The 17,484-nt window shown below is 46.9% G+C and overlaps 1 protein-coding gene across 1 annotated transcript; it reads right to left on the minus strand.

Moving 5' to 3' along the window:
• Positions 1-772: 772 nt before the first annotated feature.
• Positions 773-1,339, minus strand: LOC147988658 (putative B3 domain-containing protein Os03g0621600). Its single transcript, XM_087535374.1, has one exon. The coding sequence runs from the start codon at positions 1,337-1,339 to the stop codon at positions 773-775; it is 567 nt and encodes a 188-aa protein (XP_087391500.1).
• Positions 1,340-17,484: the final 16,145 nt, after the last annotated feature.

Genomic DNA, 17,484 nt, shown 5'->3' on the forward strand with positions numbered 1-17,484 from the left:
CTACACTAGATGATGCCCCGCACGTTGTTGCGGGAATGTTTGCAATATTTCAATGAGATTTTGATTATATGAAACATGAATTCTTGAAACAATAGTTTCTCAAAGTATATAAAAATTAAATGTAAATAGCATAATAAAATGGAATTTTACATGCATGCATGTTGTAGTGGATTTTTAATATGCATAGTTCATGTTCAGGTGGGCATTTTCTTATGCATATTAAATGATGAGGTGACATGATTACATGTTGAGAGAAATATTTTAGTAGGGGCTAACTATTTAGATATAGAAGATACCGGCATTCGGAGCTAGGAGTACAGAAGAAAAGTCAATGGGAAGAATAGTAAAAGTCTGGAGCTCAAACATTGAGGACGTATTTGGTTGCCGTGCGCTACAGTACGCGCATTGCATACACTTCTCCACCCAACCTGGCTATGCAAATGCAGCCTCAAATGCACCATATGCATGCCCTCTTGCCTGCATGGCACGAACCACATTGTCTGGTGTTTGGTTGCCTGCATGTTAGTGGATAAACACAAGGCATGATGTTTGGTTGTATGCAACGCCTGGTGTGTGGTAACCTCTTTGGCTAGTTGGTGAGGTTACCACCACACTTCGACAGCACACATCATAAGTACAACAGAGTATAAACAGAGCATCAACTAACATAATTCAGATATAAGCAGTACCACACTTTATAACAGTTCAACGCATAAACTATAGACATGTTCAAAGCAGACTCGATAGTACGCTCGAAAGAGGTGGCCCAGCCCTACTCCTTGGCGGCGAAGACTTCGTCGTGCTTCCCGCACTTGTTGACGACCTCAATGCCATCGTCGTCAAAGATGACAACCTTGAGGGTGTCGGGAGTGAGGAGCTTGAACGTCACCATGTAGCCGATTTTGATCTGATGAACGGCTGTGTTGGTGGCCCAACCCTGATCCAGAGTCACCCTACCGTTCATCAGCTTGACCGTCACCTTCCAGGAGCAGCCGGTGTTGTTCCTGAGCTTGAACTCCGTCGGCACCGCGACGAAGTGCTTGGTGAAGTCCAGGGGCATGAGGATGCACTCAAGCTTCGGTGCAAGGATGACTTTGCAGAAGTGAGTTGGGCCATCCTCCTGATGGTAGTGGCCGTAGTTGCGGCGCTTGTTGCTGGGAGGCTCCTCCATGCCGTCGTCGTCGCCACCCTCAGGCATCTTCGGGTCTTCCTCGGCGGTGGGCGACAGCACAACCTCGTCGGGCATTGGGTGAAGGGGCTGCTTGCCCTTGTTGTCAACGGCCGGTAGCACCTCCGTGCCCATCTCATTATTGCTCTCCTCGATATGCACACAATTCATGGAGTCAAGCACAGCACATAGTTCATGGCTAATTGAAGAGCATGTAGTTAAAACGGCATGACTGTCACTCTTCTCCTCCTCTCCATCCACCCTATATTTACTCACCCTGCCCACCACTACTTACCCACGTCCTCTCTTCTCTCACTGTCAACCTTGCTCCTCCCCATCGCCATGAGCTCTAGCTCCTGCTCCAATGCCAACCCCTTCCCTTGGGGTATTGGCTGGAGGGCCTTCTTCCTCGGGTGGACGGCTGGTGACCGGACCAAGTTCGAGAACACCATGAAGGTGTGCTCGAACTTCGGTTCCATGCCTGAGATGCAGAACGAATCAAATGCAATGCTCATGAAGGCCAGTAAAGAAGAGCTGAAGACGCTGATTCCTGACCCAACGAAGGGCGCAATGGCAGTTGACATCATTCGCTGGGCCATGAATAAGGCTGTCTCCGTCGACCCTAAACAGAGGAAGAAGTGGTGAAAGTACAAGACCTACTGGGCTCCTAATGACTGCCGTGCCGCAGTGTACTGGGAGACGGCTATCGCGCCGCTGGCGGTCATCGACGGGGAGTCTAAGGAGGAGGAAGAAGAAGCAGTGCAGATGCCAGCAAGGGCGCCGGAGCCAGGACGTCATTCCTGGCAGATCGACCTCGACTCCGCCGAGGACGACGACAACGACCCGCCGGCCCGCACGGCGATGAAGAAGAAGATGAAGGCCAGCGGCTCGACCAGCCGCTCCGCACGCCAATGACGGCTTCCCCGGTCAGCCGGTGTCCGTTGTCCACCCCCTATCCCTCAATCCCCCAATCCCCCTTCTGCATTCCGATCTTGCATGTATGAACTCGTATGAACTAGTATGAACTACCTCTATGCTTATCTACATATTTCCCATTCTCCTCCGCCGTCGATCGAATCTATCGCCGTGGATCGAATCTAGGGTGCATGTCGAAGAGATAGAAGTGCTTACCGCCATTGATGGAGTCCGGTGATCTTCTTCCTCTGCTCCGATCCGCCGCCGCCGGTGATGGAGTCCGGTGGTGTTCTTCCTCTGCTATGATCCGCCGCCACCGGTGAGAGTTGGAAGAGTGGGGAAGAGTGGGGAGAGGGAGCGGTGAGGCGCGGTGAGGCTAATAACTGTCGGCGCTTCGGGAAGCAACGCGGCTTCTCGAGCGTAGCCGCGTGCGTGCAGCCGCCGCCGCCCACGTGTACCGCTCGGGCTTAGTCCTTGAGAAACTGCCGATTCGTGGGTTTCCAGTGAGCCAGGCCCAGAGCTGCTTTAAGTTCCGTGCGATGCAGGCCCAATAGTAAAAACAGACAATCAAACAGCCCACATACATCCCGCGCGGGTCTAATTGGGCTCGATGCGGGCAACCAAACACACCCTGAGTTCTACACATTGAATACATACATACGGCATCCGACACTGAGAGAGACGACGTGTGTGGTCAATCCTACCAAAAGAAATAAAAAACAACTACAAGTCGTGGCCCCACGTAATTTTCATACCGGATCCACAGTTACGTGGTACTTCCACGTACTCTTAGTCTAGTAACTCATATTTTACTGTCGTTGGATCAGAGTGGATGAACGACTGCAAAAATTGACATTCAGCGTAAAACCTGTAATAAGTTACAACTGGTATTGAGCATTAAATTGATGGCAAATTCTGTTCTCGTTTACACTTGTTAACGAAGGGAAACATTACAGACAGTAACCAGACATGAAAAGGTAAAAATAGAGTGAGCAAACCATCAGAGTTCTCAAATAAGGCTAGCAAGTTGCAACTATGGCCTATGCATCTAGTGCGGTCATCCCGAAAATAGGGATCATGTTTTATTTCGATGTATCATGGCTCGCTTTATTTGGAGTTCGATTAGAGAGTTGGTTGGGTGTTCCTGGAATCCGAACGGATTCAATGACTTATATAGATTGATCCGAGACGCTCCGAGGAGTGATCAGAGGTTTGCTTGGCTGGTCTTTGGGGCCGCATCTTGGGCCTTGTGGACCACTAGGAACAAAGCCCTCATGGAGGGAAAATTTATCCGCCATCCGGTTGATCTTTTGTATAAATTGGTCTTCTTTCTGCATCTGTAGAATCTCCTGACGAAGCCAAAGGACAAAGGAAGCGTGGAGTTGCTCGCGTCAAGGGTGCGGGCAAGGTGAACTGAGCTTCGACGTCTTGTGAGATAGGGGTCTTCATCAGTTGGGCGCCACCCCGATCTCGTCTTCGTCCTCATGTGGTGGGTTGTGCCGTCTGCGTGGCACGCTATGCCCGACACTGTGTCGTCGTTAGTGGCCTGTTAGCTTGTATCCCTACTTCGGCCTATGTGCCATCCTTTGTTTGTGTGTTGTGCTTCCTACTTTGTTAGGGCCTTATTATTAAGGCCGGGTAGATGGCTCCGCTCTAAAAAAGTTGTAACTATGGTCTATGGACAAGCGTGCTGCGCCATAGATGTATGCTGACAGCGAGCCCTGTGCTACGCTGTTCTCACGCAAGGAACAGTGAAGAGCTGGTCATCTCCAACTATTACAGGAACGGGCTGGGTACGCACACACGCATGCAGCCTGAGAGAAAAAGAAGGTGTTGTGAACTGTGATGGGTGGCCGGTGTGGACTGTGGAGGCCGGAACAGAAGCTCTGCTGGTTCTTCCTCGAGTATTTCTGTATTTGGTCCAGACACCATACAGACATGGACCATGCATGCGCTCCATGCTCCGCCATACCCGTCTCCATTCCTCTGTCCAACGTGAAGTGGAGCCACACGATGGTATGGTAGCATGATCTTTATTGGGTTTGTTTGATCGCGGGCACATCCTCTAACGTGTAGGAGAGAAGTCGGGTAAATTATTTATATCAACAGTAACTGCGTACAATATCTACTACAGTAGATAAATACAGTGTTCACTGCAGTAACTTTGATTTTTCTTCTCTGTTTTATACTAGCTTGCGTTGTGGCTTACCTGACTTCTTTCTTAGAGGATCCACTTCCATCAGAGAGACCGAGAGGCTGCCTTTGCCTAAATCTAGATCATATCCGTCGGAGCCGTAGAGTGCCGGTGCCACGAGCAATGTTGGGGGTCACTATGCAAAACAATGTATGTCCTTTAAAAGGAATATTTCATAATATGTTATGACAGTACAAAGAATAACAGAAATACCAGATATTATAGTTAGATCTACGGACCACCTGACAATGACTACAAACACAGGAGCGAGCCCGAAGCATGCTACCATCAAAGTCCCTCCATAACCGAAGTCGGGCAAACCTTCTTATAGTACACAGTTAGAAGTCACTGTGCTAAGACATCAAAGGACCAACTCATCAGAACAACAACCATCGTCGATGAAGAGAACCGTAGATCAAAAGAATCAAACACGTAAACGCCCGAACGAAGACGATGGTTTGCCCAATCTAGATTTATCCTCCACCAAAAACAAACGAAGACCAGATCCACCAAGTCCACGGAAGGCCAGCACCGACTTATTGTGTTCATTGTGAAAACCATAGTTCAAAAAGAGGCGAGGGGTAGCACTCAGCCACTCAGCCTGGTAAATTGACACCAAAAAATATCATGGCGCGAACAGAGCTGAGATGCATAACGACGCAGAGTTTTAAGTCGATCGGGAGCGTTGCAATTTCTGGTGAGCGACCGTCACTAACGCGTTGGAGTTAGCGGGTCATGGGACCTGACACCACCCAGATTATTTTATCAAGTGGTTAGTACTAATGCACCACTAAAAAAGTAGGATGAGCAAGTTCCAGAGATATTTTTCTCCAAGTGGTTCGTGACAGTACAGGATAAGCAAGTTCCAAGGATATTTTGGCTTCCTCATGTTTCGTCACACGAAGCACTAGGAGGTCAGATCGCCCGACGTGAACACGGTTCCAGCCCGTGCCGTGTGATGTGAGATGTACCATGTCCTCCTGGTCTGGTGAAATGAAAGTTACAGCCATCGCTTGTCTGCTTGTGTACACAGAGGAAACATGACCCCTGACCCCTATCCTTTAAAAGTTCACAGTTCCATACCCACACCAACACCTTGCTCTCTTTTCATGTAGCAGCTGGTCATGTTCATAGATTTGTTTTGCCCCTTCAGGACTTGTAAAATTGCATCTTCTAGCAAAGTAGTGAGCATCTCTTGGATCTCTAGCAGTCTTGTTGCATAAGCTTCTAGTTGTTCGGATTGACAAAAGGTTTTCTAAAAGGATAGAGCAGATGGGGTTTTATAGCAGGGACAACCTCTTGGTTAGGTGTGAAAAGGTTTGAAAAGTAAGAACATTTACAGTCGAACTTGTCAAATCTGACCCCTCAAACGCCCGCGCGCGTCCGCGGACACCTACCGATCACGCCTCAAATATTTGATTGTACAACCGGATATGTCAAGAGTGTTGGTTCGGTCGCCGGCAAGGTAGAGTAGAGCATGGGATACGAGCCAGCTCACGGCACTCAAGGCATTGCCGTCTTCCATGCCCTACTCTTCCTCGTCAGATTCCAGAACCCGAAACGGTGCCGGTGGACGTCAGATCGATGATGGATCCGTCTTGGGATGAGCCGGCGACATCTACCACGACGGTGTTGCGGCGCCCGAACTGCTGCAACATATGGGACGCCGGAGAATGTGACTCCGCCTCGCCGACGTCCACTGCCGCGAGGGCTGCTGCCACCTCCGCGCCTGCTGCCTCGCACGGCGGGCATGCCACGTCATGTTTGCATCGGACGACTCCCATGGTGCGGCCATGGCCTCGGCACGCCAACGGAGGGGTTTCACATCCGCCGCCGTGTCCGGACGCCAGACGGACTGCACCGCCTCTGGTGATGCATCGACGACACACCTAGCACCGAATCCATGTGTCATTTGGACGGACACAATGGATTCCTGGCGGAAGGAGTCCAAGGGCTGCCTCACACGGGCCTCCTGTAAGTGCATCTAGTGCCACCCCTAGTTGGTTTTGGAGTATTGACGACAAACCTAGTTGAGGGACTAATGTGTTTGTGAGAATTGCAGGATAACACAGGTAGAAGTCCCTCATTGATTCGGTTTTCCTACCAGAGATGACCCCTAAAAATGTATGAAGACATTGAAGTCAAAGGTGGTATATGAAGATATTCACATTGAAGACTATGACAAGAGAAGACACCACATGAAGCCTATGGAGTTCGAAGACTTAGATCTTTCGTAGTTTTTTTTCTTTTGTGTTGAGTCATAGGAACCACCGTACTGTTAAGTGGGGTCCAAGAGAACCAGTCAAAATGACTGAAGTGATGCCTAACCAAAACCTATGTCTTCGAGTGAAGACTATGAGAGCGAATCTTGTCCAGAGTCGGACAAGTCAGCTTTGCTTGTAGCCCAAGTAAAGTTGCCGTGTGAGTTTGAAATCTGACCGTTGGAACATGTGTCAGTTCCTTAGTGACCCAGGGTCATTTCGGACAAATCAGGTCGGGTTGCCAAGTGGCTATAAATAGCCCACCCACTACAACCATAAATGGTTGGCTGCTCAGATTCAGAGTACGGCTTTTGTTGTTTGAGAGAAACCCACCTCGAAGCCTTTGAGAGAGAATTCCTTGCGAGGATAAAGCCCTAACCACCCAAAGCCAAAGAGAATTAGGCATCACTTAAGTCTTCTTGTCTGTGTGATCTGAAGACTTATTACACTTGAGGACTGTGCATCCTCCAGCCAGTTAGGCGTCGCGTTCTGAGCATCCAAGAGACATTGTGGATTGCCGGTGAACGAAGTCTGTGAAGGTTTGTGAGTCTACCTTGAAGACTTACCAGAGTGATTGGGCGAGGTCTGTGTGACCTTAGCTCAAGGGGAATATGGTGAGGACTGGGTGTCCTGAGCTGCGCGTTCAGGACTGGGTGTCCGGGACTGTGTGTCCTAAGGTTTAAATACCTAGCCGCCCTAACCAGACGTACAGTTGTCACAACAACTGGAACTGGTCCAACAAATCATTGTCTTTAGCGTGTCACTGGTTTCATCTTCCCTTCCCTTTACTTACTGTTGCTCCTTGTGAAGTCATTGTATGTTTGCACTATCTTTTGTCTTCATTGAGTGACTGCATGTTCTGTATGTCTTCATAATATCTTCCTACCTGATCCTTACTACATTGCTGCTATTAAGTTATTGTGCTTTCACTCTATTGAATACTTGACTATGGCTTACCTAGTGTAGTCTACCTTCCGCTGCAGGGTAATAAGTTTATTTCTATCGTTTGTCTTCATAACTTCCACGTGTTGAAGACTTTCATAAAAATCGCCTATTCACCCCCCCCCTCTCTAGTCGATATAACGCACTTTCAATTGGTATTAGAGCAAGGTGCTCCCTTGTTCTGTGTGATTCGGTTTAACCACCTGGAGTTTTAGCTATGTCGACTGTAGGGATAATTAAAGTCTCCGCTGCGTGCCCCGTCTTCGATGAAACTGAATATCCCTACTGGAAGAATAAGATGCGCATGCATCTTGAAGCCATTGACGTCGGCCTATGGTATGTCGTCGAGAACGGCGTTCCCAAGGCTGGAGAAGGTGTCACTGCTGCTGATGTCAAGAAATTCGTTCAACTGGACTCTACTACCAAGAATATCATCTGTGGTCATCTGACCAAAGGACAGTATGGCCGTGTGAGTGCTTTGAAAACATCTAAGCTGGTCTGGGACTGGCTCTCCAAGGTCAATGAAGGCGTCTCAACCCAGAGAGATTAGAGAATCAGTGTCCTTCGCAACCTCTTCAATCGCTTCAAGCGAAATGACAATGAGAATGTCCAGCTCACATTTGACTGACTCACTGACATCACAAATGAGCTTCAAGCCCTTGGCGCTACTGAGATCACCAAACATGAAGTCGTCAAGACACTACTGAGATCACTTGATAGTTCGTTTAACACCCTAGCCCTGATGATTCAAGAACGTCCTGATTTCAAGACACTCGATCCTTCTGACATACTTGAGAGGCTCAACACACATGAGTTTCAGCTTTCTGAGAAAAGAGATATCTACGGTCCAAACTATGGGCGAACCCGTGCCCTGAAGGCAAAAGCTGTCTCCTCATCTGAAGAAGAATCTGACAGCAGTTCTGATGATCCTGAAGACATTGGAAGGGAACTTGCTATGCTTGTGAAGAAGTTCCAAAAATTCACCAAGAAGAAAGGTTTCAGAAAGTCTTCCCGATCAAGCTCAAGGAATGATGAAGCTTCTGCTCACGACTACAAGAAGAAAACATGTCACAAGTGCAAGAAACCTGGCCACTTCATCTCTGAGTGTCCACAGTGGGACAATGAGAACAAAAAGAAGAAGAAGAGCAAGGAATATGACTCTGACGACAAGAAGAAGAAGAAATACTTAAAGTATTCTTCCAAGTCTTCCTCAAAGTCTTCATCACACAAGAAGAGCTCATCTGGCAAGGCACGTGCGTTTGTTGGCAAGGAAATGGATTCAGAGGAGGAGTCCGCTTCTGAGGAGGCGGAGGTGGAGTCTGAGAAGGAGTCCGATTCAGGCGTCGCAAGTCTGGCTACAGCATACGTTACCAAGTCCATGTTCAAGACTGAAGACAATGACTTCATCACCGACACCTATGCAAATGACAAGGACTACTCCGCTTCTACCTACTGCTTCATGGCACGCGGTGCCAAGGTAAACTCACGCACTACTCACTATCAAACACCTAGTGACGATGACTCTGATTGTGGTTCAAAACCCAGCTATAAAACACTTGCTAAAATTGCAACTGAACAACAGAAAGCTATGGAACATATTCAAAAACTGTTAGACAGAAGTGATGATCTATTAGGTGCTGAAATGACTCGATCTGAATCCTTAATTGAAGACATAAAAAATCTTCACGTTAAGTATCAGGAACTTGAAAGTCGTCATGAAAGTCTCTCAGCAACTCATGAAAAGCTTTCCTATGATTATCTTCAAAGGAAGCAAGATCTTGAGAAATTGAGAGCGGCTCATGAAGATCTTCAAAAGGAAAACGAGTCACTTCGCGCCAAACAGATCAATTCCGCTCAGGAAGGATTTGAACCACCATGTCTTAAATGCATTGAGCGTGATAATGCTACTTCTGTTGCTGAATGTTCTACTGCTACTACTGTTGCAATATCTTCAACTGTTGATGTGGTAACTAACCCCTCTGCTGAGGATACCACTGCTATTGCCGATGAGAATGCTAGGTTGAAGACATTGCTTGAAACAGGGATGTACAAAAGTCTTAAAGGGCATCAAACACTATGTGATGTCCTCAAAAAGCAGATACTAAACCGAAACCCGAGGAAAGAGGGTATTGGGTTCGTAAGGAAAATGAATGCTGATGGCTTTTACTGGAAACCTAAGCAGTACCTCAAAACCACATGGGTTGCTGCAAAGGAACCTTTAGCAGATCCATCCAATCTATCTGGCTTCACTTGTGCTAACCCCATTATCATTGATGAATCTCTTGATGCAAACTATAAACTGTTTAAGAATCGGAATGGTGAAGTGTTTGCCAGGTACATTGGTACTAACTGCAGGAATGGACCGCCTATGAAGAAAATCTAGATTCCTAAAAGGTGTCTGGAGAATCTTCCTATGAATGTCATCATGACACCTCACATGAAGAAGGCAAACCTCAGACCAAAGGCTTCATATGGTCCAAAGGCTTCATACAGACAGAGGACTCACCTGAGTCGCACTAACGCAAATGCTCTGCAGGGAAACCATACTCAGGCATATGAATATGAGAGCGGTTCATCAAACCGCCATGTTCATAAGACCAAGAACTATTCTGCTTATTCTTATGAGTACTATTGTCCGCCTGCAAGACTGTTTGCTAGGGCTCCAAAGCCAAAATTCTCAGATGCTGCACTTAGACTTATTGCTTCTAAGCCACCCTTGAAGATGTGGGTGGCTAAGAAAGCTTAACTCTCTTTTGCAGGGAAAGGTCTCCAGCAGAAAACTAAAATCATCTGACGCTATTGCTGGGGACCTTAAACATCTTGTAGGGCGCAAGATTAAATGCCCGAATGGTCTTACTATGTACTTCATTCCTGAATCGCTTGCTACTCTCCCTATTAGTCCTAATCTGGATCTAAGCTTTCATAACCCACTGGTTCGTCAAATGTTTTTGCTTCACAATGCTCTTGTGAAGCCTATCCCCCTAACTGCACTGTAGGGTACGACACCAGCGTCTTCAGAATGGATTATTGATAGTGGGTGTACAAATCACATGACTGGCAAAAGAAGCCTTCTTATGGACTCAACCTTACGTCCATCCGACAAGAGCCACATCACATTTGCTGACACTGGTAAAAGTAAGGTATTGGGTCTAGGTAGAGTTGCAATCTCAAGGGATCAACACATGGATAAAGTCATGCTTGTTGAATCCCTTGGCTTCAACTTAATGTCTGTCTCAATGCTTTGTGATTTGAACATGATCGTAATATTTGGAAAATATCGTTGCCTTGTACTAATGGAATCTGACAAGTCTCTAGTATTTGAAGGGTATCGAAAAGATGATTTGTACGTGGTAGATTTCTCAGCAGGACCACAGCTTGCCGTATGTCTTCTAGCAAAAGCTTCAGAATGCTGGCTCTAGCATCGGAGGCTTGGGCATGCTGGCATGAGGAACCTCCACACCCTGGCAAAGAAGAAGCATGTCATAGGCATCGAGGGCGTCAAGTTCAAGAAAGATCACTTATGCGGTGCCTATGAGGTAGGAAAGATGACGAGGGCCAAACATCCCTCGAAGACAATCATGACCACTACTCGACCCTTCGAACTGCTTCACATGGATCTTTTCGGTCCCACTCATTACTCAACTCTTACTACTACTGCTCGTCTCTATGGCTTTGTCATTGTTGATGATTATTCTAGATATACTTGGGTGCACATAATCCTTTACAAGACTGAAGTGCAGGATGTCTTCAGACGCTTCGCCAATCGAGCTATGAACAATTATGGCGCCAAGATAAAGCACATCAGAAGTGACAATGGCACTGAATTCAAGAACACTGGCCTTGATACATATCTTGATACCTTGGGCATCACACATGAATTCTTGGCCCCGTACACGCCACAGCAGAATGGCGTCGTCGAACGCAAGAACAGAACACTCATTGAGATGGCCAGAACGATGCTAGATGAATACAAGACTCCAAGAAAATTCTGGCCTGAAGCCATTGATACTGCATGCCATACAATCAATCGTGTTTATCTTCACAAGCTTCTAAACAAGACATCTTATGAGCTCCTTACCGGCAAGAAGCCAAATGTCAGTTACTTCAGAGTATTTGGCGCCAGGTGCTGGATCAAGGACCCACATCACACCTCAAAGTTTGCACCAAAAGCACATGAGGGTTTTATGCTTGGATATGGAAAGGATTCGCACTCCTACAGAGTCTTCAATCTCTTTCATTACAAAGTGGTTGAAACAGTGGATGTGCGGTTCGATGAGACAAATGGCTCACAAAGAGAGCAACTGCCAAATGTGCTAGATGAAGTTCCATCCAGTGAATCAATCAAGCTAATGGGAACTGGAGAAATTATGCCTTCTGAAGCTCATCCTGAAGAAGAACTTATCATCTCAGCACCTGATCAACATGAAGACAATGCTCAGCCTGAAGACATTCCTTCTAACAACGACAATGATCAGCAAGAGCAAAATCTCCGCCCTGTACATCCTCGCGTTGCCAATGAAGTGCAGATTGAAAGAATTATTGATAGCATCAATGCACCCGGTCCACTCACTCGTTCAAGGGCAACTCAGCTAGCAAATTTCTGTGGGCACTTCGCATTCGTCTCAATAACAGAACCCAAGAAAGTTGAAGAAGCCTTCATGGAACCTGAATGGATTCAAGCTATGCAAGAAGAGCTTCAATAGTTTGAGCTGAATAATGTATGGGAAATGGTTAAGCGTCCTGATCCACGGAAGCACAATATAATAGGCACCAAATGGATATACCGCAACAAGCAAGATGAGCATGGTCAAGTTGTCAGAAACAAAGCTCGTCTCGTTGCTCAAGGATATACTCAAGTGGAAGGCATTGACTTTGATGAAACATTTGCTCCTGTGGCTAGACTTGAAGCCATACGCATACTGCTGGCCTATGCAAATCATCATAACATACTTCTATATCAAATGGATGTGAAGAGTGCTTTTCTCAATGGCAAGATTGAAGAAGAAGTGTATGTTGCACAACCACCTGGCTTTGAAAATCCAAAACATCCTGACATGGTATACAAGCTCAACAAGGCACTGTATGGCCTCAAACAAGCCCCTCGGGCCTGGTATGACACACTCAAATACTTCCTGAAGAGCAAAGGCTTCACACCTGGTTCCCTAGACCCCACTCTCTTCACGAAGACATATGATGGTGAACTGTTTGTGTGCCAAATATATGTGGATGACATTATCTTCGGCTGCACCAATCAGAAGTACAGTGAAGAGTTTGGATATATGATGCAAGAGCAATATCAGATGTCCTTGATGGGAGAGCTGAAGTTCTTCCTCGGTCTTCAAATACGACAACAACGCAACGACATCTTCATATCTCAAGAGAAGTATCTCAAAGATTGCCTGAAGAAGTTTGGTATGCAAGACTGCAAAGGCTTCACGATACCAATGCCAGCCAAACATCATCTGGGTCCCGACGACAATGGTAAAGAGTTCGATCAAAAGGTATACCGCTCCATGATTGGTTCTTTACTTTATCTATGTGCATCTAGGCCAGATATTATGCTTAGTGTCTGCATGTGTGCTCGATTTCAAGCGACACCAAAGGAGTCGCATCACTTAGCTGTGAAGCGAATTCTTCGATATTTGGCTCACACCCCAACTCTAGGATTATGGTATCCAAAGGGCTCAGAGTTTGATCTGGTTGGATTCTCGGATGCTGATTATGCTGGTGACAAAGTTGATCGCAAGTCTACATCAGACACATGTCACTTTCTGGGACGATCACTTGTATGTTGGTCTTCAAAGAAGCAGAACTGTGTATCTCTCTCCACTGCTGAATCCGAATACATTGCTGCTGGATCTTGTTGCGCTCAGCTTCTGTGGATGAAGCAAACACTCAAGGACTATGGCATTCATCTAAAGCAAGTGCCACTTTACTGCGACAACGAAAGCGCCATCAAGATTGCCAAGAACCCAGTTCAGCACTCGAAGACAAAGCACATTGAAATTTGTCATCACTTTCTCAGAGATCATGTTGTGAAGGAAGATATTGATATCATACACGTCAACACTGAAGAGCAATTGGCAGATATCTTCACCAAGCCCTTGGATGAGAAGAGATTTTGCAAGTTACGGTGTGAGCTAAATATCCTGGAATCCTCAAATGTCCTATGATCAGGCACACATCCTAACCTTTATGCATATTGATGACTTAGATGTGCAACACACGAAGTAAAGTATATCTTCAATCAATGAAGACATACATTCTAAGTGTGAATACATTAATTGTGTGCCGTGTCTGGGTCTAATACTTCCTATACGGTGGGTAACGCCACCACCAAATGTTCTATTTCGAAGTGTTTCACTCATGGCGTTACATTTACTATGTCTTCACATTTGTTTTGGCTTCAATCTCAACATATCTTCATGATTATCTTCACTATGTTGATTTATCTTCACTATGTTGATTTTATATATATATATATATATATATATATATACTAGTGTTCTGTCCTCTACAACATTCACTTATAGCTATGTCTTCTTGTTGAATCTTTTGAACTAAGTGAATGTGATCAGACCCTAACCTCTCTATGCTTTCTATCTCAAATTCTATCTCTCCAAATCATATGCATTCTATTGAAACTGTCGAATGTCTTCTCTGCGTCCTTGTCAGCAGAAGATACAGAGACAACCATTAAGTCCGTTTTCAATGCTCATTCCTCCACATGAAACCCGGAGAAGTAGGAACGACCACCCGACAATCCAGGCGTGCGTGGGATGTGGAACAAACCCCAAAATTCCGCATAATGGCCACGTGTTCCTCAGATGCGAATCGTCAGGGGCACCTGTATAATAACGCTGTGCCGCCCCTGTACCTATAAATACACACTTCACAGCGGTCATTATCTCTTCTTCCACTCTCGCACGAACCCTAGCGCCACCGCTAGCCCTCGACGACGCCGGCGACGAAGCGCTTCGCTGCCGCAACCTCTCCGACGCCGTCTTCACGCCGACCGCGGACATCGTCCTCTCCGCCGTCGCCGTAGGTGTCCTCCGTCGCCAAGTTAGGGCACGGAAGATCGAACTGCTCGGCCTCATCTTCCACTCCGTCTAGCAGTTCTTAGTGTGGTAAATAAAACTTCCTTCTTTTTACAGCACCGTTGATCCTATGGCTTTGTCACTTTCTACTACAAGCAGTTTTTATTCACACAAGTTAGATCTCTCTCATACTGCATCTCATAACATGCCTAGTATATTCACTTATGCTTCACAAAGTAGTTAGATTCCTCACTTGTACTGATCTGTGGATTCGTACAAATCTGGAACCAACTCCTTATCTATGAGTGAATGTCTTCGCACGATGAGGTCAATGTCTTCTAAACTGATTTATCTTCAAAATCTTCTGAGAATGCATATGACCTCTTCCCCTTCCCTCGCACCTTAATGCTGTCACAGGTACATGTCCGTGGGAGAATCCTTTGGTTCTCATAGTCTGCATTCATTTACAGAATTCTTACAGCATCACATAAATTCTCCCGAAGCCATTTCCTGTTTGTCCAGCAAGAGAAAACCTTTGAAGCCTTTGAACGTGTTGAAACCTTTCAGTTTAAAGTTTATGGCTTCAGAGAAATCAGCAAGGAAGGGTGGCAGAAAGCGTCATGGAGAAACATCCAGAGATCTGCCAGATGACCTCTCAGAACTGTACAAGACAGATCCTGAAGAGGATTACAATCAGCGCAAGACCCAAATCCAATGGATTCGAAGATATTGGGCAGAACAATGGTTCAAATACCGATTTGTAACCCAGGAATATGCTGAGAAAAACGCCATCAAGAGACCGTGGGGAGACATCCTATACAAGAATCTTCTACCCAGGTCCAGAGATGAAGCCATTGAACAAGGCTTCTATCCCTACATGGTCCGTGGGCCATAGCCTGCTGATGCACACCCATTGTCACTACTATGGTGTCGTGACGACAATCTGTTCAAGCGCAATTTCCAATTTTCCCAGAACTCAGCGAAGCAGAACAAGAAGACTTTGGGGTTAGACTTCAACCCTGGTCCCTCAGCACCAAGGGCAGATGGCACACGAGATGCAGAACCCAATGTCATCGGTCCTTTCTACAACCTTGAAGGCCTCATCACCCATATCTTGGTTCAAGGGACTGCAGTGAATGAGCCTGCCGCTGACGCTGAATCAGATGAAGCGCCTGTAGCGCTGAAGCCAAAGAAGCTGAAGAAGCCTAAAGCTTCAAAACCTGCCCCTTCACCAAAAATCTCACGGGCGAAGCCACTGGCAACTGCACCTCCTGAAGACAGTGTGCAGTCCGAAGATTTATCACGCATCTCCAAGCCCCAGAAGGCCAAGATGTCTCTGCCACACACCGGCCAAGAGCTAATAGCTGCTGCCATTCTGCGCAATGATGCCATTGATCTGTCAAGTGATGAAGATCTTGCAGATGACGCTCTTGAGCAACTCATCAAGAGCAAAGAAGAAGTAGAAATCTTCAATGATCTGCCTCTCTTTGATGTGACAATCATCCACAACTTCATTGATGAGTGGTTTGACACGCCAAACATCAGCTTCGAAGATCTGCAGCTACCCATTGACCTCAGTGTCGCCTTCCAAGGTGCCATTGCTTCAGAGCTAGCTGTCGCCCAGCGCATTGTTGAACTGAAGCAAAAGATTGACTATGAAAAGGCTCAGTTCAAGAAGCATATGGCCAAGCTCAGCGTGCAAGAAGTGAAGAACTTCAAGAGTATGATGCACGAGCTCAAGGAAGCCTTTGTAAAGAAACGTGCAGAAGCTCAGGGTTCGCGTGAGCGCATGAAGGTTCTGGCTGACAGATGTGTGCAAGCCTACAATGAGGCTGAGAAGCGCAAGGCCCTTGGGCGTCCTGGCATCGACCCCAGGATGGCCGCAAAGAAGAAGAAGAAGCCCGCTACGGCTGAACCCGACGCACCAAGGCAAGAAGCAGTTCATATTGTCTTCCCAACTAGAATGACTGGCTCGAAGCCAAAAAGCAGATCAACTGCTTCAGATCTTAAGAAGACGAGGACTGCTGAGGCTGAAGCCAGGAAGAGGAAACATCCTGAAGCCTCTCCTACTGCCCCCTCCAAGAAGAAGAGGAAGACCAAGAAATATCGGGCTGCTCCCACAGAGCCTTTGATAGTTGAACCCATTTCTATGGTCTATCCTGACGCTGAACGCCAACTGACAGTCCATGAGCTTGCTTTCACAGAGGCTCATGAAGCTGGAGACTTTCCAGCAGCTGACCCCATCGCTGCTGAAGACATTGGTCAACATGACCATGTAGAAGATGGTGCAGTCCTTCCTCAGCTCGAGAACAGCAAACTCATCAGCATTGGTCGTCCACTGACGCCAATTGCACAGAATGCTTCATGGGCGGATCGCCCACAAGAGGAAGAAGACTATGAGGCCCAGCCAACTCCAACTACACAGGCGTCGCCTGCGTTGCGCAGGCTTCGCAAAGGTCCAAGGCCTCAAGTCTCTGCTGAAGACAATCCGGCTGCATCAGCCGCGGAAGAAGAAGTCCCACAAGTTGCCACTCCCCTGTCCCACCAAGAAGCAGTTCTCAAGGAGAACATGCTTGTGACCGACCCTCCAGCTCATCAAGTGGAGGATGAAAATATTGAAGCTGCCACCACCACCACCAATGAAGCCACTGCTAATGTGGAGCCCTCCCCAATGGAAGAAGAAGACCGCGAAGCCACTGATCCCGTCACTTCTGTTCCTGAGTCTGCTGCCGGTCCTCAGTTCGACTATCATGTTGAGCACAGGCCTCAGGTATAGAAGCCAATCCCAAGATTGCCAAGGTTCCCAGGTCCTGCATCAGCACCTGGCTCCTTCAATATCAATGGCTTCAGAGCAGACAACACATTCTTCGATAGCTCCAGGAACCCCTACTCAAGGGAAAGGATATCATCTGATCGGTTCTGGAGCTATTCGCAGCGAAGCTATTACTCATGCATTCTTTACAA

Source organism: Triticum urartu, chromosome 1A (assembly GCF_056163025.1).
Source record: "Triticum urartu cultivar PI428250 chromosome 1A, HENAU_Tu73, whole genome shotgun sequence".
Classification (NCBI taxonomy): domain Eukaryota; kingdom Viridiplantae; phylum Streptophyta; class Magnoliopsida; order Poales; family Poaceae; genus Triticum; species Triticum urartu.